At 41.1% G+C, this 23,844-nt stretch overlaps 1 protein-coding gene across 1 annotated transcript; it reads right to left on the reverse strand.

Moving 5' to 3' along the window:
- Window positions 1-10,864: 10,864 nt before the first annotated feature.
- On the reverse strand, window positions 10,865-23,243 carry LOC122554934 (granzyme A-like). Its single transcript, XM_043700372.2, is given in 6 exon segments — window positions 10,865-11,232; window positions 13,658-13,930; window positions 18,860-18,927; window positions 18,930-19,006; window positions 22,696-22,823; window positions 23,181-23,243. Coding segments are annotated over 6 exon segments (756 nt in total). The 3' UTR covers window positions 10,865-11,085.
- Between the last annotated feature and the right edge of the window lie 601 nt (window positions 23,244-23,844).

Here is a 23,844-nt window from a genome sequence, read left to right on the forward strand (position 1 = left end):
GGAAACATTCAAGACCATCAATACTATCCTTACCAGCATGAAATTCACAAAAGAGGAGGAAAACAACAACTGCCATTCCTAGATGTCAAAGTAGAGCAAACAGCCAATGGGTAACTTCAATCAGCGTCTACAGGAAAGCAACACATATGGACCAAATACTGAACTACAGAAGCAATCATCCCAACATCCACAAATGAAGCTGCATTAGAACATTATTTCAATGAGTGACCACAGACTGCAACACAGAGGTACTACGAAGAGCAGAAGAAAACCACCCTATACAGTGTTTTCAAAAAGAATGGGTACCCAATGAAAGCAGTTTAGTAATTTCTCACCAACAAACCCAAACAAGCAGACAAAATGCCCAGAAATCCTAGCCACACTCCCCCACATCAAAGACATTTCGGAAATGACTGCCAGACAAGCTCAGACCACTTGGCAGCATGGTAGCCCACAAACCCACCAACACATTAAAACAGCAGCTAATGAACTGAAAAGACCATATACAGACAACAAGCAAAACTATTGTAATTTACAAAATACCTTGCAAGAACTGTAACAAACACTACATTGGACAAACAAGCAGAAAACTAACCACCAGGATACATGAGCATCAACTAGCCACAAAAAGACATGACCCACTACCACTAGTATCCTTACATACAGATGAGGACGGACACCACTTCGACTGGGACAACACATCCATCCTGGGACAAGTCAAACAGAGACATACAGAAGAATTTCTAGAAGCATGGCATTCCAACTGGAACTCTATCAACAAACACATTGACTTCTCCCAACTTACCACCGTCTGAGAAAAAGAACAGGAAATGACATCACCAAGGAAATGGCACCAACCCAAGGAAACCTAAACACATAAGTGGAAAGCAGATCACTAACACCAGTGCTTCACCACAGGCTCACTGATGATGTTATCTAGAATGGTGACGAAACATCTGAAAACAAACCTTTCGGCTCAACGAGCAAACTTACATCCAGAGATAACTGTTTTGGAGGAGTTCAAAAATTCATTTCATGAATTATTCAGAATTCATGTGGAAGAGCAGAGAATTAAAACTGCAAGACTAACAGCAGAAATGGCTGATGATTATGAGTTTGTTCATAAATCAAGTATGACTTCCAACATTAATTTTAGTCTGTGAGGGATAGAAATTTGGGAAAAGAGAGTCCCTCAGTGATAAGAAAAAAAGAGATCCCATTGAAGGTAGTAAAGATAATTTTCTACAGGGTTAAAATGAAACCCGTGACAGGGACAGAGAAGTAAAAAGCTCTGGTGTTTTCACTGCAATAAAATAGGCCACATGAAGTTGCAGTTATCAGAGATACTCTACAGTGTGGAAACAGGCCATCAAGTCCACACAGACTCTCTGAAAAGCATCCCTCCCAGACCTACCCCCTACTCTATCCCTGTCACCCTGCATTTCCCATGGCTAATCCACCTAACCTATATATCTCTGGACAATACCAGGCAATTTAGCACGGCCAATCCACCTAACCTGCATATCATAGAATCATAAAATCCCTACAATGTGGAAACAGGCCATTTCGCCTAACAAGTCCACACTGGCCCTCTGAAGAGTATCCTACTCAGATCCATTCCGCTACCCTAATACTCTACATTTTCCCTGACTAATGCACCTAACCTATACATTCCTGAACACTATGGGCAATTTAGCTTGGCTAATTCAACTAACCTGCACATCTTTGGACTGTATTGATGGTGTAGAAAAAGCACTGGGAAGACGAATGTATGAAACAGGATAGCCAATGAGTTTTGTTGGAGTGTTAAGGGAAAGTACATTGGAAGCTAAACAGCTGCGCCAGAATGTACAACCCGATCAGGTATTGGTTGAGAGGAAAATCCCATATCCCTTTAAAGAAGGTACTTGCAAGGATAAGGTTTACTTATACATGCCAGGAGGAGCAGGTAAAGAAAATAACATTTTCAGAGATATGGAAGCATATCAATCTTGAGATCAAGAGATGAGGAGATATGTAATTCAGAAGGCGTATTACCAGAAAAGGTGGTAATTGAGAGAGAGAACCTGCACAGTTACTGCCTTTGCTGTTTGAATTCGTGTAACGCTGGACATCGGGGTGCATCTGGGAAAATTAACAAACAGCGAAATTCACAACTAATCTTGGAGGAACTGTTGGGCGAAGTTCACAGCACAGAAACAAATAAGTTAATTGTAGTTTTAAGTCTGTCCAAGAGAAAGGCTGCAGTAGTGAGTATAGTGGACTCTTTCTTGATTATATGTTTTTGGAGATAAGTCTCTTGATTAAACTTAAAATATAAGCCATAGCTATTAATTTAACCTAGGGCAGTGCTTGGAGAGGAATAAGACGGTGTTATTTTCTGGGTCTGTAGATTGTGAAGGAGCAAAAATGGCCTTTGCAGTGATATGTGCTTCTTGTCAGATGTGGGAGTTTAAAGAGAGTTTAAGGGTTACTGCGGATTATATCTGCCATAAATGCTGTTGGATGGGAATCTTATCAGATCGAGTGGATCGGTTGGAGAGACAGATAGAAGCAATGAGGAATTTTCAACAGCAACAATATGTGATGGATGGCAGTTATAGGAGGGGGGAAGTCTCAGATACAGTCACATAGATGGGTTAACTCTAGGTCGGCACCTAGGACAGGGGTCTTTTGTGGATATAACCCATTTCAAACAGATATGCTGTTTTGGAAAATGTAGAAGGTGATGAATTCTCAGGGGAACGTAGCACGAACAGCCAAGTTTCTGATATTGAGACTGGCTCTAATGCAACGAGGGGTGTGTCAGCTTCCAAGAGATCAATTTTGTTAGGGGATTCTGTAGTCCGAGGTACAGACAGACGTTTCTGTGGCCAGCAGAGAAAAAGCAGAGTGGTGTGTTGTTTCCCTGAGACGGGTACAGCTGAGAACAGAAGTGAGTCAAACAGTCAGGGCAGGCAGGGACAAGGTAGGACTAATAAATTAAACTGCATTTATTTCAATGCAAGGGGCCTAACAGGGAAGGCAGATGAACTCAGGGCATGGTTAGGAACATGGGACTGGGATATCAAAGCAATTACAGAAACATGGCTCAGGGATGGGCAGGACTGGCAGCTTAGTGTTCCAGGATACAAATGCGACAGGAAGGATAGAAAGGGAGGCAAGAGAGTAGGGGGAGTGGCATTTTTGGTAAGGGATAGCATTACAGCTGTGCTGAGGGAGGATATTCCCAGAAATACATCCAAGGAAGTTATGTGGTGGAACTGAGAAATAAGAAAGGGATGATCACCTTACTGGGATTGTATTATAGACCCCCCAATAGTCAGAGGGAAATTGAGAAACAAACTTGTAAGGAGATCTCAGCTATCTGGAAGAATAATAGGGTAGTTATGGTAGGGGATTTTATTTTCCAAACATAGACTGGGACTGCCATAGTGTTAAAGGTTTAGATGGAGAGGAATTTCTTAAGTGTGTACAAGACAATTTTCTGATTCAGTATGTGGATGTACCTACTAGAGAAGGTACAAAACTTGGCCTACTCTTGGGAAATAAGGCAGGGCAGGTGACTGGGGTGTCAGTGGGGGAGCACTTTGGGGCCAGCAACCATAATTCTATTCATTTTAAAATCGTGATGGAAAAGAATAAACCAGATCTAAAAGTTGAAGTCCTAAATTGGAGAAAGGCCAATTTTGACGGTATTAGGCAAGAACATTCGAAAGCTGATTGGAGGCAGATGTTCGCAGGTAAAGGGACGACTGGAAAATGGGAAGCCTTCAGAATTGAGTTAACAAGAATCCAGAGAAAGTATATTCCTGTCAGGGTGAAAGGGAAGGCTGGAAGGTATAGGGAATGCTGGATGATTAAAGAAATTGAGGGTTTGGTTGAGAAAAAGAAGGAAGCATATGTCAGGTATGGACAGGATAGATCGAGAGAATCCTTAGAAGACTATAAAGAAAGTAGGAGTATACTTAAGAGGGAAATCAGGAGGGCAAAACGGGGACATGAGATAGCTTTGGAAAATAGAATTAAGGAGAATCCAAAGGGTTTTTACAAATATATTAAGGACAAGAGGGTAACTAGGGAGAGAATAGGGCCCCTCATAGATCAGCCTTTGTGTGGAGCCACAGAAAATGGGAGAGATACTAAATGAATATTTTGCATCAGTATTTACTGTGGAAAATGATATGGAAGATATAGACCATAGGGAGATATATGGTGACATCTTGTGAAATGTCCAGATTATAGAGGAGGAAGTGCTGGATGTCTTCAAACGGGTAAATGTGGATAAATGCCCAGGACCTGATCAGGTGTACCCGAGAACTCTGTGGGAAGCTAGAGAAGTGATTGCTGGGCCTCTTGCTGAAATATTTGTATCATCGATAGTCACAGATGAGGTGCCGGAAAACTGGAGGTTGGCAAACGTGGTGCCACTGTTTAAGAAGGATGTAAAGACAAGCCAGGGAACTATAGACTGGTGAGCCTGACCTTGGTGGTGGGCAAGTTGTTGGAGGGAATCCTGAGGGACAGGATGTGCATGTATTTGGAAAGGCAAGGACTGATTTGGGATAGTCAACATGGCTTTGTGTGTGGGAAATCATGTCTCACAAACTTGATTGAGTTTTTTGAAGAAGTAACAAAGAAGATTGATGAGGGCAGAGCAGTAGATGTGCTCTATATGGACTTCAGTAAGGCGTTCGACAAGGTTCCCCATGGGACACTGGTTAGCAAGGTTAGATCTCATGGAATGCAGGGAAAATTAGCCACTTGGATACAGAACTGGCTGAAAGGTAGAAGACAGAGGGTGGTGGTGGAGGGTTGTTTTTCAGACTGGAGGCCTGTGACCAGTGGAGTGCCACAAGGATCGGTGCTGGGTTCTCTACTTTTTATCATTTACATAAATGATTTGGATGAGAGCATAAGAGGTACAGTTAGTAAGTTTGCAGATAACACCAAAATTGGAGGTGTAGTGGACAGCGAAGAGGGTTACCTCAGATTACAACAGGATCTGGTCCAGATGGGCCAATGGGCTGAGAAATGGCAGATGGAGTTTAATTCAGATAAATGCAACGTGCTGCGTTTTGGGAAAGCAAATCTTAGCAGGACTTATACACTTAATGGTAAGGTCCTAGGGAGTGTTGCTGAACAAAGAGACCTTGGAGTGCAGGTTCATAACTCCTTGAAAGTGGAATCACAGGTAGATAGGATAGTGAAGAAGGCATTTGGTATGCTTTCCTTTATTGATCAGAATATTGAGTACAGGAGTTGGGAGGTCATGTTGTGGCTGTACAGGACATTGGTTAGGCCATTGTTGGAATATTGCGTGCAATTCTGGTCTCATTCCTATCGGAAAGATGTTGTGAAACTTGAAAGGGTTCAGAAAAGATTTACAAGGATGTTGCCAGGGTTGGAGGATATGAGCTACAGGGAGAGGCTGAACTGGCTGAGGCTGTTTTCCCTGGAGCGTCGGATGCTGAGGGGTGACCTTATCGAGGTTTACAAAATTATGAGGAGCATGGATAGGATAAATAGACAAAGTATTTTCCCTGGTGTGGGGGAGTCCAGAACTAGAGGGCATAGGTTTAGGGTGAGACGGGAAAGATATAAAAGAGATCTCAGGGGCAAATTTTTCATGCAGAGAGTGGTACCTGTATGGAATGAGCTGCCAGAAGATTTGGTGGAGGCTGGTACAATTGCAACATTGAAGAGGCATTTGGATGGGTATATGAATAGGAAGGGTTTGGAGGGATATGGGCCAGGTGCTGGCAGATGGGACTAGATTGGGTTGGATATCTGGTCGGCATGGACGGGTTGGACCGAAGGGTCTGTTTCCATGCTGTACATTTCTATACTCTATGACTCTATGTGGAATTCATTGCGAGAAGAAGATTATGTAAAGTTAGAGAGTCTGGTGAGAAGTGGTGAAGTGGTGGTAGGAGTAATGGAGAAACTCTTGGCTCCAGGAATACAAGTTGTCCTTGGCAATGATATAACAGGATCACAACCGGGATGGATGCCGACTGTGGTTGAAAAGCCAGTGGAAAATCAGGCAGCTGACCTATTACAGAAATTATATCCTGGGATTTTTCCTGACTGTGTATTAACAAGGTCACAAAGCCACAGGTTGAAGCAGGAGCAGAAATCAAAGAATGAAAATAAGGAACATGACGTACAATTATCATTGACTATGATTGATCAAATGGTTAAGAAAAAATCACAGAAACAGATGGAGGACAACATGGATATCTTTAGTTCAGAGAAATTAGATGAATTACAACAGAATGATGAAATGACTAAAGTAGTTGCAAAAAAAGTACACAACCAAAAAGTCTGAGTTATTCCAGAATGTAACTGTCTTAAAAACAAAGTCTTGATGAGGAAATGCTGAGAAATGGGCAGAGGTTCATCAAGTTGTATTACCAGTGGGTTATAGAAAGGAAGAGTTGCAGGTTGCACATGAATTACCAATAGGAGATCACTTGAGAGTGAGGAAAGTTCAAGCTAAAATGCAAAAACGTTGTTATTGGCGTGAACCATATAAGGATATGGCTGAATTTTGCTGGATATGTAATACCTGTCAGATAATTGAAAAACCTCAGGCAGTGATGAAACCAACACCTTTAATACCCATCCTTGCATCTGAGGAACCTTTCTCAAGAGTCTTAACTGATTTCCTAAGACCCCTGCCTAAAACAAAAAGTGGGAATCAGTATTTGCTGACCATAATGAATGTGTTCACTAGATTTCCAGAGGTCATTCCATTATGCAAACTAAAAGGATTGTAGAAGAGTTTCTCAATTTTTTTTACTATGTATGGACTGCCCACAGAGATTATATCTGATCAATGGTCAAATGTTATATCCAAGTTATTCAAGGATGTTATGGATACCTTTAGGATTACACAATTCAAATCCATTGTATACCATCCAGGATTGCCAGGAGCATTAGAACGGTGACATCAGGCTTGAACGACCACGTTGAGGGCTTATAGTGGAGACTATCCAGAAGATTAGGATAAAGAAATTCCATTTTTACTTTTTACAATTAAGGATGAACCATATTAATCTACCAAATTTTATCAGTTTGAATTAGTTCTTGGGCATGAAGTGAGAGGACCATTGAATTAACACAGAAGAAATTGGTAAGTCAGAGTTCAGAGACCACATATTTGACTACATGTCAAATTTTATGGAAAGATTAAGTAGAGCAGGTGAGTTGGCTAGACAGGATTTAAAGGAAGCAGACAAAAAATTAAATTCACAATTTTGGAAGTGGAGATAAAGTGTTGATTGTAGTAGTAGGTAGTCTTTTAAAAGCAAGGTTTAGTGGGCCTTAGCAAATTGAAAGGTGATTGAGTGAGGTGAATTATTTGATATGAATGCCAGACAGAAAGAAATCTCACAGTGTGTGTCATGTGAATATGCTCAAAAGGTATTTTGACTGGGAAGGAAAACGAAAGGAGAATGTGTTACTGGTTATAACACAGAGTAAAGAAGCAAGTTTTAATGATTCTGAATTGGGCATTCATCAAATTAAATTAGACAATGAGGAAATTTTCAAAAATTGGATTACATTACTGAGTGTCCTTCCAGGGGGAAATCAAATGACCGTAAAGAGTTATTAATACTGCATGGGGAGATATGTGGGAGTAAGCTGGAAAGTACTAATCTAATTACACATGGTATAGATATAGGAAATGCTGTTCTAATTAAGCAACATCTTTATAGACTTAACCCTTTAAAGTTGGCACAGGTTCAAAAAGAGATTGAAGGGAAGCTCAAAAACAACATAATCAATGTGAGTTGCAGCAAATTGGGCTCAATTGTAATAATGGTGCCAAAACCACATGGTTCCCAACAATTATGTGTGGATTATCACATAATCAATGCGGTTACAAAGTCTGATTCATATCCTATGCCATGTTTGGAAGACTATATTGCGAACTGTGACAAGCAACTTATATTTCTAAGTTGGATTTACTCAGAGGATATTGGCAAGTATCTTTATCTGAAAGAGTGAAAACAATTTTGACTTTTGTGACACTAAATGGATTGTATCAGTTTAAAGCCATGCCATTTGGTATGAAAAATATGCCAGCTACATTTCAAAGACTCACCAATAAAGTCATTTTTGGATTAAAAATTGAGCCATTTTCCTTGACAAACTGATGATTTTTGGTTGCACATGGAAGGAGCATTAATTGGAATCTATCAGAATTGTTTGATCACATTTGGGAGGCAGGTTTGGTGATAAATCTGGCTAAGACCGAATTCACAAATGCCCAAATCATGTTCCTGTGCCATGTTATTGGACATGGACAGATGGCCCCACAGAATGTGAAAACAAAGGTTATTGGGGTGTTTCCCATTCCATTAACAGAGAGGGCAGTCCTAAAATTCCTGGGAGTGAGTGCTTTTTATCAGATGCCTGTACCGAATTTTAGCAATGTGGTTGCTCCACTGACTGACCTATTGAACAAAGTGCAGAAGATTTCAGTGCACAGTGAACTGTCAGAAGACATTTGACAGCCAGACAGCTGTGTTAACCATTGCCCTTGTGCTGGCATACCTAATTACGCAAAGCCATTCAAGGTGACTGTCGATATGGGTGTTTGTGCTGTCCTCTTGCAAGAAGACAAAGAGAAGATTGAAAAACCTATTTGGAATTTTTCCATAAAATTGAATAATCATCAATAGAAATATTCCACGGTTGAGAAGAAAACTTTAGGTTTGGAGTTGGTGTTACAACATTTCAACATTTATATTGCCAGTAATGTGTCTGAGACAAGTGAAAAAAATGATCATAACCCCTTAAAGATTTTGAAGAAATTTAAGGACAAAAATTCCAGATTGTTTAAGTGGAGCTTATTATTGCAACCATTCAATTTGAAAATCATACCCATGGCAGGATGAGAAAACATAATTGCTAACATTTTATTGCAACTTTGATGAAAACAGGCAGAGGCATTTGGTGGCGGGAAAAGAATTGGCCTGGAATAGACTGTTGTAATGAATTTTTGCACACTTAGAATAAATGATATATATATGTTTTGTAGTGTAGTGATAGTGTAGGACTAAGGCTTTTGAAAAATGAACCCACATTTATATATTTATGGCTCATTTTTTAAGGGATGAGATGTGATGATGTGGTTTTAAACAGGACATTTTGTTCTGGTTTCTTTTAGAGACAGGGATTTGTGGATAGCTGATGAGCAGTCTGTGAGAAGATAAACAACTTGGGAGGCCTTGGGTTTTTTTTTTGCAAAGTTGGAACAATAGAAGCAACCTGAATGGCTGTGGTGAAGCTTTCACAGATTCAGGATTTTTAGTTAGCTTTCAGCAGTTATTTCTGGGGTTTCATTTCCGAAGAGGTTGATATTGCCTGTGGCTTTTCTTTTTGGTTTTATATATTGAGAGACACTTTTGCTGTCCATCTTGATATCACTTGCAAATTTCTCCTCAAAATTTATTTTCTCCCTCTTAATTAATTTATTTGACTAGCTTTTGCTGGTTTTTAAAATTTTGGCATCAGGTTTATTTACTTCAGTCTGATGCTGTCATGATTTCCCTGGTTCACCATGGTTGACTTCCCCCTTCTAAGAATTCTTCTTCTTCACTGGTGCATATCTTCACTGTGAGCCCTGGACTATTTTCTTAATTGTCTGCCATTGAGCCTCAACAATCTTTGCTGCTTAGCTCCTTTTCCAGTTCGCTCCAACCAACTCTGCCCTCATTCACTTGCAATGGCCATTATTTAAGGTTAGTACTTTGTTTGTGAGCCCATTTCTCTCTCTTTCTCTGTGTAAGTTAAAGGTAATGCTCTGAAAACTGAACTGTTAACTCAGTGAAAGATCTGGTTACCCAACGGAATGTCATCCATCACCCTGAGGCTGATAGCAATGTGATCTCATCAATGGAAATGGAATGAACTGTGTGAAAGTCCTATCATTCCACTCTTGTGGTTTAGACTCCTGATGCACAAGGTTTTATTTTTTGGCTATTTTTCCCCACCCACAGTCATTGAATAGAAATGCATAGCCTGTATCTTCCTGACTATGTGGGAATGTGTGTGTGCCTGCCTTTAAGGGAGGTACAATTTAATTTTACACTGTAATTATTATTGACCCATTTTGCCACATGCTAAAGATGCAAGTTATGATCAATAGTTATTCTGTGCATGTGGGTGAACCTGGTGGGAGTCCCTTTTTTTTGTGCTAGCGAGCAGCAATGCAAACATAATGCAATCTAACCTTCTTGGTGATTCAGTTGGACATTTCTGTTTTTAGGATTTCTCATGGAGTAGTACAGTTGATCATGACCACAATTGTCCCATCACAGTCCTAACACAGGCAGTTGGCACAACCACAATGAACTCCTCCTGTGCTGTTATCATTCTTCAATTCTATTTTGTGATGTGACTCCCTCAACAAAGATAAATAATGTTTCTGAGTTTTTCTTTTACCTTACTGGTCTCTTACTGGCAGAGCAGAGGATCAGGCAGTGTTTGGCCATGATATTTCAGTCATCAGGAGCAGACTTGATACACCAGCTCGTCTTATTCTGTTTATCAATTACATATGTTTGTAAAGATGATATTCCAACAGCACTGAACTCCTTTAGCACTGCATTAATTTATTGTCTCAGGTCTTGGAGCAGGATTTGACCTCATATTAGATATGAGTTTACAACTAACTCAGTTAAGATGATTCTTCAAATCCATAGAACGCAGAATATGACTGTTTATTTATTGAAACAAAAAAGAGTTGAATATTTATGCTGAACAGGGTAAATTTTACTTTGCTATTTAAACAAAGCATATAGTTAAAAATTCAACAACACGTGTGTGATATTTCTCAATTTTTCTGCCATACGCATGTGCAAACTATAAGTTCTATTTCATAACTTCCCTGAACATTTAGCAAGGGATAATTATGTACAGGCTCCTATTTTGAATTTACTTACAGCACATTACTTTAAAATAATCTCAATAAATGGAAAGTAATTGCCAATTCATTTTGCTACACAGGCCACATCGACTTACAGAAGATAGAAATAATGCATAAAACTCTTCATAAACATTTTGTAAGGATCAGGCTGTTTTTTCCTGAATCCATTCAATATACTCCTTTGTGAGCCTTGTATAAATACCAGGCTTTTTGGCAAGTCCGCATTTTTTCCCAAAAGACACAATTCCTCGGAACTCATTTTTACATATCATTGGTCCACCTGAGTCCTCCTGAAATACCAAAAATAATCTGTTATTCTGAAAGTGAAAGACCTGAACACTTGTATTTTGCTAATCCTGTTCAATGCTTTTATGTGTAAGAGTTATTAAGCAGTTATAACTTATTTCTTGGAGATTATGAAGAGAATCAACAAGATGTTTAAGAATCTATGGATTATAGTGTTTATTTAGTAAAAATTGTCCAGCTAGATGAGCTAGATGGCTATCCTCGTCTGTGATATAATATGTCAGGTTTCAAGGAGCTCAAGGGTGATAATGGTGGGCTCTGCATAACTTAGCCAACAGTGGTAAGAGTCTAAATGGTGTCAGCTAAGAAAAAAAAAGAATTTTATCCTCTCATAAAAGAAAGCAAGAACTAAAAGAAATTATGCTTGTGATTGAGAAGACTTCAACGCAAACAGATAACGCTGATTACTAATGACTGCATAGCTCACAAACTTATGTGATACTCAAGATATGTGAATATCCAAGAGATTGACACTAAAAACAATTCAATCCTGACAGAAGATGTACAGAAATGGAAGCAATGTTTTTCAGAAAACCCGAGAAAACATGTGAACATCTCCATCACAGCAGAAAAATACAGGGGAACCATCATTACTGTTGAGTGAATGTTGTATAGAAGATAAAATACATATTTACATTCAAACGGACGACTTCAGTATTGTTAGAAAAAATCAATTTCAAAGATGGACCAAATAAAATGCAAGGTTTTGGACATTGGAAAGAAAATATTCAGTTTAATCCATGGATGATTTCATTTATAACCTCTACATGCTAGTGGGAAGAGATTAATATTGTGAGCTCAAGTTTGAACTTACAAGTAATCAGAATATTGTCAGATTTATTACAGTTTAAAGACGACCTTATTTTAGAGAAAGCTGTTCAGGTCATGAAAATAGAAGCCTGGAAGCATAAGAGTTCAGTCCTAAGAAGATAAGACTTGGCATACAAGATCAACAGAATCTATTCATGCCTCAAGGGACAAATTTGCAAAAAATACAGCAAATAAGCCAATGCAATTGGTAGGACAGATACCAAGCACTGAAAATTGTTGCCAATCCTGTGGATCAAAGAAGCCTCACTGGGGTGAATACTTTCTTGTAAAGAAATAGGTCAACTTCAGAAACTTCACTGAAGCAGGGCATAGCCGCAGGAAACATAAAAGCTAAAGAACCACCAAACCATGAGCAAAAATGAGGTGTAGCAATATCCAAGGAAGATAAAGCCAAAAATATCCAAGGGACAATGTGTGATGCAGACCACTCATTTTGGCATGCACACAATAATATCTTAAACTAGCCATGGGGATCTGTTACACAATATTATTAAATAGTGAGTATTGGTAGACAAAACACAGCCTTTGGATGACAATGGTTGATGGTCCAGGGGCATAGTACTTAACTTTATAAGTTCGCTACAACTGTCCAATCAAGGGGATCACTAAATATTGGAAAGTTTATGTGGATTTCACTGTCATGAATTTTCCTCTCTAAGTAGAAAAACATGTATTGACCTCAGTCTCAACCAAAATGTGGATGAGGTTAAACAACAACAGGTCAAGTAAATACCATTAGAAACTTTTACTGTGCTTCATAAACTCAGAGCAGAACCTAAACAAAAAGTAGAACCTATTGAGGTTAGGTATGTCAGTATAAATATTCTGTATCAGGTTTGTCCAGCACACCCACCCCATACATCCCTTGGACCTAAACAGAAATTGCTGGTTAAGTTTAGCAGGACTGGTAACATCCAAGGAGAGAAATCAAAGTTAATGCTTTGGGTTGAGTGACCCAAACCTCTGTAGCCTGAAACTCTATGATGATTGCATCCCATCAAGACCTCAAATTCATCTAGCAACCCCTCATCTTGCCTTGCTATTCTCAGGGCTTCTTTCACAAGGCTGAGCACATGCATTTCATTTCCATCTGGGTTTCTTTGTTGTGTCAATGTTAGAAGTAACAATTTATTGTGACGCCTCCCCTCTTTTTCAAATTTTGCTTCCAATATCAGTGAGCTGGAGGAGCTGGGAAGGAGAAGAGCTGGGATGATAAAGGAGTGGGATTGTCTCAACACGCTTGTTGTTTTCAGGTACATTGTGAGTAGGATCTATACTGGCTAGCAGCAGCTCTAAACAAATTAACATTAGAAGCCTTGTATCTTCTGGGCAATTAGCCCAAAGGTTCTAAGTGACAGGTCCTGGTGAGCTTCAACTGAGCCCATTTCGGACACTGCATGAGTATAAGCATGCTCCTCAGAAGTTGCAATCCATATAACAACTAAATAGATTAAATAACTTTCTGAATTGCACAAGATGCATTGATTATAGGCAACAAACGTACTTCACTAACTAAAATAATCAATTCTAACTGTTCTGTTCAGACATTGCAACCATTTTTTGAACAATTCAACTTACTCTGCATGCATCTTTTCCACCTCGTTTGTCACCAGCACAGAGCATGTTCTTGGTTATTAAAGGTTTGCCGTTGTAATACTGTCGACTGTTGCACTTTGATCTGTTTATGGTTGTTACATTTACTTCTTTAAGATGGTCAGAGCCCTTATTTGACTTTATGCTTGTCCATCCCCAACCGGCAACTGAGCAGACAGTTCCATCTTTCACATCCAAGTAATGTTTGGGCAGAGGAAGGAGATTTACATACTTGTTAAGTTCTGCCTCAGACTGTAGCTGTAATAGTAGAGGGAATTGTTATATCTTCTTTCAAATTCTCTGAAAGTTTTTATTAATCAAGCACAATATTCTATATGACATGAAGTAAATTGTGGATATATTCACAGGCCAGGTAACAACTACGGAGACAATTGATAAGTTAATGATGCTTCACTAGAACTAGAACTATGGTGAAGTGACATTAAAACTAGACAGAGCAATGGGAAGGAGGCAGAAACAAATATGCTTTAAAAAGTTGTGAATCTGATATATCCACTAATTCTGTTCTCTCCACAGATGTTGCCTGACCTTCTGACATTTTTCAGCACTACCTGGATTTTATGATTTTCAGTAGGGTGAGGGAGATAGAACAGAGCACTTCCTTCTACCTCCACTTTTACAGTCATCCAACTAAATGGACAGAAAGGATATCGATTGGAGGTGCAGTGGGGACTCTGTGGTTAATTGGGACTGTAGGTACAGGCATCACTGGGCAAAGGGCCAAGGCTGAAAACAAGAAGTTAGTCACGGGTAAAAATTCCAAGGACGCCTGTTCACTAAATGTCTCTTTAATTTTTACTGAAGCCTCATAGAAGTTCAGAAGTTGGTTTCATGAAAAAAAGATGTTTCCTTCCACTAGCAGAGCTTTCTGACACATTCAGCACCATCCTAAAGGCAGGCCTTTTCTTCCCCCTTGCGCTATTTCATCATCAAAGCTGCTAAAAACAAACACTTCCCCACTTTCTCATTGCTGACAGCCAAGAAAGCTGATTGATTGATTCATTGTCATGTGTACTGAGGTACAGTGAAATGCATTTTTTTTAAAGAGCAGTACAAGCAGATGATGGTAAGCAAGGATGTTCAGATCAAAAAGAGTTAGGCAGACGCATACAGAGACATGGTAAGAACATGATTAGCAAGGGCAGCATTATTTCAGGCTCGAGAGTCCATTCATCAGGCGGAATTGGGCACTGCAGATGCTGGACATCAGAGTCAAGATTAGAGTGGTGCTGGAAAAGTACAACAGGTCAGTCAGCATCCAAGGAGCAGGAAAATTGACATTTCAGGCAGGAGCTCTTTTTCAGGAATTCCTGATGAAGAGCGCTTTCTGAAATGTCGATTTTCCTGCTCCTCGGATGCTGCCTGACCTGCTGTGCTTTTCCAGCACCACTCTAATCTTGAGTCCATTCATCAGTCTAATAATGGCCAAGAAGAAGCTGTTCCTGAAATTTCTAGTGCCTATGTTCAGGCTTCTGTATCTTCTGCTGAATGGGTGAGCTTGTAGGAGATCATTACTGGGTGGGAGGAACCTTTGATGATGTTGGCATCCTTTCTGTGGTAGTGGGCCCTATAAGTGGAGTCCATGGATAGAAGGTTGGATTCTGTGATGGTCTGGGCTGTGCACACAACTTCTCTAGTTCCTTACGGTCCTGGGCAGAGCAGTTGCCATACCAGGCCATTATGCACTTGGACAGTATGCTCTCACTAGTACATCTGTAGAAGTTAGTGAGGGTCCTTATGGACAAGCCAAATATCCTGAGCCACCTGAGGAAGAAGAGGCTTTGTTGTGACTTCCTGACTATCACACCTATGTGGGAAGTCCAGGACAGGTTGTCAGTTATTGTCACTCCAAGGAGCTTGACGTTCTCCACCCTCTCAACCTCAGTTCTGTTGATGAAGATGGGGACATGTTCTGCACCTTTCTTTCTGAAGTCAATGATCAGTTCTTTAGTTTTGCTGATGTTGAGAGAAGAGTTGTTCTCATTGCACCACATCACCACACGCTCTATCTCCCTTCTGTATTTTGACACGTCATTGTTCAATATCTGTCAGGTTACGGTGGTGTCGTCAGTGAACATGCAGATGGTGTTTGGAATTTTGCAAAATAGTCATGGGTGTACAGAGATACAATAGGGGCTGAGAATGTATCGTTGGGGGTCTCCAGTGTTGAGTGTTATTGTGGAGAAGTTGCAGTTACCCAATACAGCAAGCAATAAAAATTTCCAAATATTTGTGTCCTTAACAAGCTCAAGTTCCAAAAGTTTTGGATAGTAGTGCAATGACATTGCATTGCTGCCCTAATGCCTTCATGGTTGTATATGACGATTATGGGGAAGACTGGGCAACCTAAGATAATATACAGCCTCCTTTTTTCCTTTTCAAATTCTACTCCCTGCACCTGTTTTCTTTTGGTCTATATTCTTAAATAGTGCAGCCTTTCTTAATTAGACCAATGATAACAAAAAAAACAGACAAATTTTGAGTGACTAGGCCAGAATGAAATTCTGATGAAATTTGTAAGATGCAACAATTCATTTAATTTGTAAATTTTAACCATCTGTATGTAATATTTTTCTGTACGTCTGATTCAGAGTCAACTTTAAGTCCTAACTCTTTACAAATATGAACATGAAACTTTGATAAATTTAATTAGCTTTATTGTGATAAATGCTTCCCCATGAAGGGATAAAACTTAAATAAAACAAATGTAGGAATTGATCTAAGTTTGCCAAAATGCATTAAGAAACAATTTGAATGGATCGTCTTCACCTTTGACAACCAATTCTTCATCCAGACACACAGAACAGCCATGGGGACCAAACTTGCACCCCAATATGCCAACATTTTTATGCACAGGTTCGAACAAGATTTCTTCTCTATGCAGGATCTTCAACCAACATTGTACACCAGTACAATGATGACATTTTCTTCCTCTGGACCCATGGCGAGGAGTCACTGATAAAACTACACAGTGACATCAACAAGATTCATCCCACCATGGACTACTCTCGACTGTCTGTATCATTCTTGGACACATGCGTCTCCATCAAGGACAGATACTTCAGCACCACACTCTACCGCAAACCCACAGACAACCTCATAATGCTACACTTCTCCAGCTTTCACCCAAAACATATTAAAACAGCCATTCCCTATGGACAAGCCCTACGCATACACCGGATTTGCTCAGATGAGGAGGAACGTGATGGACACCTGGAAGTACTCAAGGATGCCCTCACAAGAACGGGGTACAATGCTCAACTCATCGACCGCCAGTTCCGAAGTGCCACAGCAAGTAACCATAATGACCTCCTCAGGAGACAGACACGGGCTGCAACTGACAGGGTACCCTTCGTTGTTCAGTACTTCCCAGGGGCTGAAAAATTACGCCATGTTCTTCGTGACCTGCAACACATTATCAATAAGGATGAGCACCTCACCAAGACCTGCCCCACACCTCCACTACTTGCCTTTAAACAACCGCCAAACCTCAAACAGATCATTGTTCGTAGCAAACTGTCCGGCTCTCAGGACAACTCCATACAACCCTGTCATGGTGGACGCTGCAAGACGTGTCAGATTGTGGACATAGATACCACAATTACGCGTGGGAACACCTCCCACCTTGTACATGGCAGGTACTCATGTGACTCAGCTAACGTTGTCTATCTTATACATTGCAGACAAGGATGCCCGGAGGCATGGTACATTGGGGAAACCGAGCAAAGGCTATGACAATGGATGAATGGGCACTGCACATTACCAATGAGGATGAGCACCTCACCAAGACCTTCCCCACACCTCCACTACTTGCCTTTAAATAACCGCCAAACCTCAAACAGATCATTGTTCGTAGCAAACTGCCCGGCTCTCAGGACAACTCCATACAACCCTGTCACGGTGGACGCTGCAAGACGTGTCAGATTGTCAACAACAATCAACAGAAAGGAGGGTTCCCTCCCAGTTGGGGAACACTTCAGTGGTCCAGGACATTCAGCCTCGGACCTTCGGGTGACCATCCTCCAAGGTGGACTTCGGGACAGGCAGCAGAGGAAAGTGGCCAAGCAGAGGCTGATAGCTAAGTTCGGTACCCATAGGGAGGGCCTCAACCGGGACATAGGGTTCATGTCACATTACAGGTGACCACCATCATTGCACTACACACACACACACACACACTCTCACATACACACGGACACAGGTACACACATACGCGCACACAGACACCCACACACACCCTTATAGACACACACACTCCCACATTCATACATGCACCCCCTCACAGACTTAAGACACTCTGCACTCACTACACACACACACATACACACACTTTCTCATACTCACAACCCCCACCCCAGACAGACACACACACACAGACAGACAAAGACCCACATGCATGCATATATTTTGTGGGATGAATTTGTACTTGCAGAGTTACATTGCACTTTGCTCAAAAACTGCATACATTCATGTAGAACTCTGAGCTCAAAAACTGCATGAATTTATGTAAAACTCTGTTATCTCACTTTTTAGATTAGAATCAAGCTAAACATCAGGTCATAGACAGAGAACACAGGGGGCTAACACCTTCAACATATTGTCTAGCTATCACCATTGTTAACAGCTAACCCGAGAATGCAACTTTAAAAAAAAGGTTTTGTGATTTACACATGAAAGAAGTGAAACTATCACTGTATTCTAATAGATGAAAGGCTTAACAGACAATCAACTTTTCGAAGTATAATTTCAGTTACTTCACGCTGCAAATTTTTGCTATAAATTCTGTATTACGATTGAGCCCTCCACTATCACCTGATGAAAGAACGTCGCTCCGAAAGCTAGTGTGCTTCCAATTAAACCTGTTGGACTATAACCTGGTGTTGTGTGATATTTAAATTTGAATGGAGACATCGTATTGTAAGAAATCAGTATGTTTCAATTAAAGGAAAGAAATGGAGGCTTTGACTCTCATGTAACTGGGAACATTATACAATGAAATGTTTTGCACTTAAGGAGGAGACAATGTACATGGTATATTGTGAATGGAATGAAGATTGTAAATGATCCTGTAGTTTGACAACCGATTTTAAATAGAAGCCACTTATTCTATTTGTATCATCATACAACGAGAGGAATTATGGAAATCCTTAACTTAAAACCACTTACTTGGAGCAGCATGATGTCATTTTCTGTGGTTTGTTTGTCAAAGCAAACATGAGGAAATTTCTGCTTCATGTAATAATTTGTGCTGTTTCCTTTTTGTTCAGTGAATCTGTTCCAAGAACTGCCTTAACCTTCTGATATTTAAATTGTCTGTATGTAATATTAAAATTAATTAAGAAGAGAAATTAAGTAAATAAATTGTTCAATCATTATTCACTTCAGAATATCTTTTTTAAAATCCCATGGCCACTTGCTATAGATTTATAATTATTTCAAACCTGTTGTGAAAACTTAAAGCCATTCATGTTCATAACCTCCTATCTACTGGCTGCTCATGGAATGGTCAGGAGCCTCCTAAATTGTATTATCACATTTTGACAAATACAGGAGGGACAAAATTCTGGATCTCTTTTTCTCACAGCACCTTGGATGCCCTCACACACCAAGGACTGCAGCAGTTCAAGGTGACAGCTCACCAGCATCTTCTCCAGGATAGTTGACCACAGCATCCAACTGATCAATGAGGCTGCAGATTGAGGGCCTGGTGGAATGGCAATCACTGTCTATGAGTCCTCTGAAAAATACCGTAACTGTGTACAAGACTACATTGCCCAGGAGGATTGTTCACAACAGCACCATGTTACTCAGAGAAGTCAGCTAACCTGTCAACTTAATCCCATCACTCTTTAGTCTTGCAGGAGCAGCCTTCCATTGACAGGATTTAAAATGTGCATAACCGCAGGCAGGACAGAGGTGCAGCCAGGTTTGAAGTGGTGAAGATTAAGACTCATAGTTTGAGCAATGAAGGTGTTTGGAAGCAATTGATGAGTCAAAAATGAACAAGAAAATAGAAAATAAATAGATAGTAATACCAAGTCCTACAGTTATAGAGTCATACAGCATGGAAACAGACCCTTCAGTTCAACTAATCCGTGCCAATCGTGTCCTCAAACTAAACAAGTCCCACCTGTCTGTGCTTCGCCTATATGCCTCCAAACCTTTCCTATTCATTAACTTATCCAAATGTCTTTTGAACATTTTAAATGTACCCACAACCAACACTTTCTCCGGCCATTCATTCCACACGCAAACCACTCTCTGCATAAAAAGGTTGCCCCTCATGTCCTTTTTAAATCTTTCTCCTCTCATCTTAAAAATTATGGCCCTGAGTTTTTAACTACCCCTCCCTAAGAAAAAAACCATTGTCATTCACCCTATCTGTGCCCCTCATGATTTATGAACTTCTGTAAGTCACGTCCTTAACCTTCTATGCTCCAGTGAAAAAAAAGTGCCAGTCTTCCTGGATCTATTTTTATGTCTCAAGCCCTTCATTCCCAGTAGGATGTGAATAGTTGGTTAATAGTTCATCATTCTGATTTTCAGTATAAGTCCTCATCACTGATGACCATCTAATTTTTCTCCTCATGTTATGTGGCCCTATCTAGATCTCAAGTGTCTGTGAAGCCTGGGCTGAGCATCTCGTGCAACTTTAAATCAGCTCTCCCACCAGTTCCAAGCTTGGTGTGAATGGGGTAGAGGGACAGAGGCCAATTCCCAACCACTTGGTGATAATGTATTATGATGACCTGAGAACAGCCTCACACAAGTTATTGCGCAGTCTGCACTTTAGCCACCCAGGAAAAGGCTCTGACTGAAACAGAAGGGGCTGGAGTGCTTGGACATTTCAGCACTAAATTATATTTAGTGAGGTAATTGGCTTTCCCTGATGCAATACTTAGGCATAGCGAATCTTTGCATCTAATGTCTGTTCTTCTGGGTGCAATCTTATGCTGTCCCTGAAAATGGGAAGCATGGCAGGTGGTGGAACTTTAATGCGTGAGAAGCCAAACTTCAATTTGCCAACAGTGGAGTGAAGCTATGATATTAACTTCTCAGAACTTTAAGTGTTTCTCAAGTTTCACACAGTGGTTGTCTATGAAATGGACTGCCAAGTTTACTCTCTGTCCTTTAAAATTGAATAGCCACACATTAAGGGCAAGTCCTACTTTGAAACATTTGAAATGGTGGCACCTGAGGGGTTTAAATATGACACCTGAGATGTGAACAGCAGAATGTCCCTGTTCTGATGTGAACAAGATTGCAAGTAACTTTGTGGATTCTGGCTCCATAGTTAATGAGAAGATTTGAGTGACACGTGCCACCAGGGCTCATGGAAGGAAACCCTCCATAAACTCTCCAAAATGTCACTTAGCCACAATGTGTGAAGATTCAGCCGTTAGTGTTTGAGGTTAATGCAACAAACAAATCCTAGTCGCTTACCTATGTTGTATAGGAGTCTAAAGGTGTTAATACTGTGAGTTCCATAAGCACTACCTACTATGACAATGTTATATGGATTCATGGTGAAAGCAATGTGGGATTACAAAGGCATGTTCTCCGCAAAACCCCTGGAGCAATACCGATTGTATTAATGCATCTTGAAATGAGTTGTAAAAATGTAATCCGTCGGGATCCCTCTTCTGGAGATGTCTGTGCAGGTAGTTCTCGAGGAGAAGCACCTTTTCCATCCCTCTCTTGGTGGTGGCTGTGAGGATAGCTCTCTCAGGTGAGATCACGGCCTGCAATTTTACGAATTGCGGGCCTGTTATCTTTGCGCGAGTGTGTTACTGGTGTTCCCTTTTGCGTTCAATTGGCTTCCTGATATTTTAGAATAGGTGTGAATGCATTTTGGTTCAGTGGAATGTCTGGTATCCCTGCGCATGAATATTGATCAAAGTTGAATGTCTGGTATTTGCTGAGGCCCAATTCAGTCTGGCTTGGGGCAGAGTTAGGCCTGGTTGATTGTGTTTTTAGAGTTGAGGTGTGATTTGATTTTCAGGCTGAACAATAATTTTTGGCAGCTATCTCTGTGTCTGTGTATTTTCCTGAAGCAAAGCCCAGCTGTCCTTTTACTTTTAAATACTAATTTAAAAGATTCAGGACTTTGGTCCAATACGTTATTTCAGAATAGGGGGATTTTTGGTCAATCCTACATCACACGTAGCTGATTCTTTGTCTGCTGGACACTTTTTCATAAAGGCTGTAGACAAAAAATGGGGAATTATAGGCCAATTAGCTGAACTTCTGTAGTGGGGAAAATGCTTGTATCTACTATCAAGGAAGAAATAGTAAGACATGTAGATATAAATTGCCCCATTGGGAAGAAGAAGCATGGGTTCATGAAAGGCAGGTCATGCTTAACTGTGAATGTGATGTGTGGCCCCTTTCAGTCATGGCTGACCATGGGTTGCATCCTCGTCGTTCTGGCTCTCTGCTTCCCTAAAGCAACGTCGCTTGTAACTGAAGAGACCAATGTTGGAGTGACTGTCCCGGTCGCAGAGGTCACATCTACATGTGTTCGTTGATCTGCTAGAACTGCTGTACTCCTTCATTTAAGTCCACTTGTCTGCTGTAGCGCTCATCAGCTTCTTTTCCCCTGTTTTGCATTGTTGGTTCAGGGTGCTTCTCCATCTCATGTGGTCAGCTGCAAGCCTTTCCCAGGACTCTGTAACAACATCAAGCACCTTCATGTCCCTCATGCAGACGTCCTCGTAGCGCAGCTGGGGACACCCTGTGGGTCTCTTCCCGGATGGAACTCTCCATAGAGGATATCCTTTGGGATGCAGCCATGCTCCATGCGGTGGACATGGCCTAGCCAGCACAGTTTCCACTGCCTGAACAGAGTGTACATGCTGGGAAGGTCAATGCAAGATCGGACTGCTACATTGGACACTCTGTGTTGCCAGGATATGCCCAAGAAATGGCAGATACTCCTCAAGTGGAAGGTATTCAGTCTTCTCTCTAATCTGTCATATGTAGTCCATGGTACACTGCCGTACAGCACTGTGCTTATGACGCAGGCGTTGTAGACTGACACTTTTGTCTGTGCTGTCAGCTTGGGATTTGTCCATACTCGAGTCATGAGGCGAGTAAGAGTTGAGGCTGCTTTCCTGATCCTCTTGTCAATCTGTGTGTCCAAGGAGAGATTGTCAGTAATAGTAGAGCCAAAGTACATAAACTGATGGATGACATTGAGTTTGTAAATTACTTACTGCGTGGAAACAGGCCCTTTGGCCCAACAAGTCCACACCGACCCGCCACCCACCCAGAACCATTCCCCTACATTTACCCCTTCCCCTAACACTACGGGCAATTTAGCGTGGTCAATTCACCTAACCTGCACATTTTTGGATTGTGGGAGGAAACCGGAGCACCTGAAGGAAACCCACGCAGACACAGGGAGAATGTGCAAACTTCACATAGAGAGTCACCTGAGGCGGTAATTGAACCCGAGTCTCTGGCGCTGTGAGGCAGCAGTGCTAACCACTGTGCCACTGTGGTCGTCGATGGTCATGACCGGCGGTGCCTCTGTGTCCTGTCCCAGCATGCTTGTCTTCTTTAGACTGCTAGTCAGCCTGAAATCCTTGCAAGCATGAGAGAGACGGTTATCAGGAACTGGAGTTCCTGCTGGGTGTATGTTGCAACTGCAGCATCACCTGCAAGACACACGACTGGTTTGAGACTAAGGCAACCGAGATGACCCCTGTCGTTGAAGCCAAGTGTGCCGCCCTAGCTGAGTATAAGCAGTCAGCTAGCAGGAAGAACCTGCAGATTCTCAGGGCTTCCAGGAACAAGGTTCAGCAAACTGCCAGACGTTGCGCTAACGAGCACGGGACACAGCTAAGTGAGGAAATTCAGATGGCCGCTATAAGGGGGAACATGTGGGGAATGTACAAAGGCATCAAGAGGCACTAGGACCAGCTCAGAGCATGACAGCCCCCCTCAAATTCTCTACTAATGCAGAGACTCCATGGGATCTGGAATCAGGAGTTAGGGCAAGAAATCTCATCGGAAACATAGGAGGATATATGGGAGAGTATAAAGAAAATTTAAATATGCAATAAAGCACAAGCTATGCAATTGAAGATCCTTCACAGGGCCCACTAGGCACCAGAGAAGTTAGCAAAGTTTAGGAAATGATCTTCTCT

The sequence above is a fragment of the Chiloscyllium plagiosum genome, unplaced genomic scaffold (genome assembly GCF_037043375.1).
Source record: "Chiloscyllium plagiosum isolate Xiang-an unplaced genomic scaffold, Cpla_swu_hap1 HiC_scaffold_1, whole genome shotgun sequence".
In the NCBI taxonomy this organism is placed as follows: Eukaryota; Metazoa; Chordata; class Chondrichthyes; order Orectolobiformes; family Hemiscylliidae; genus Chiloscyllium; species Chiloscyllium plagiosum.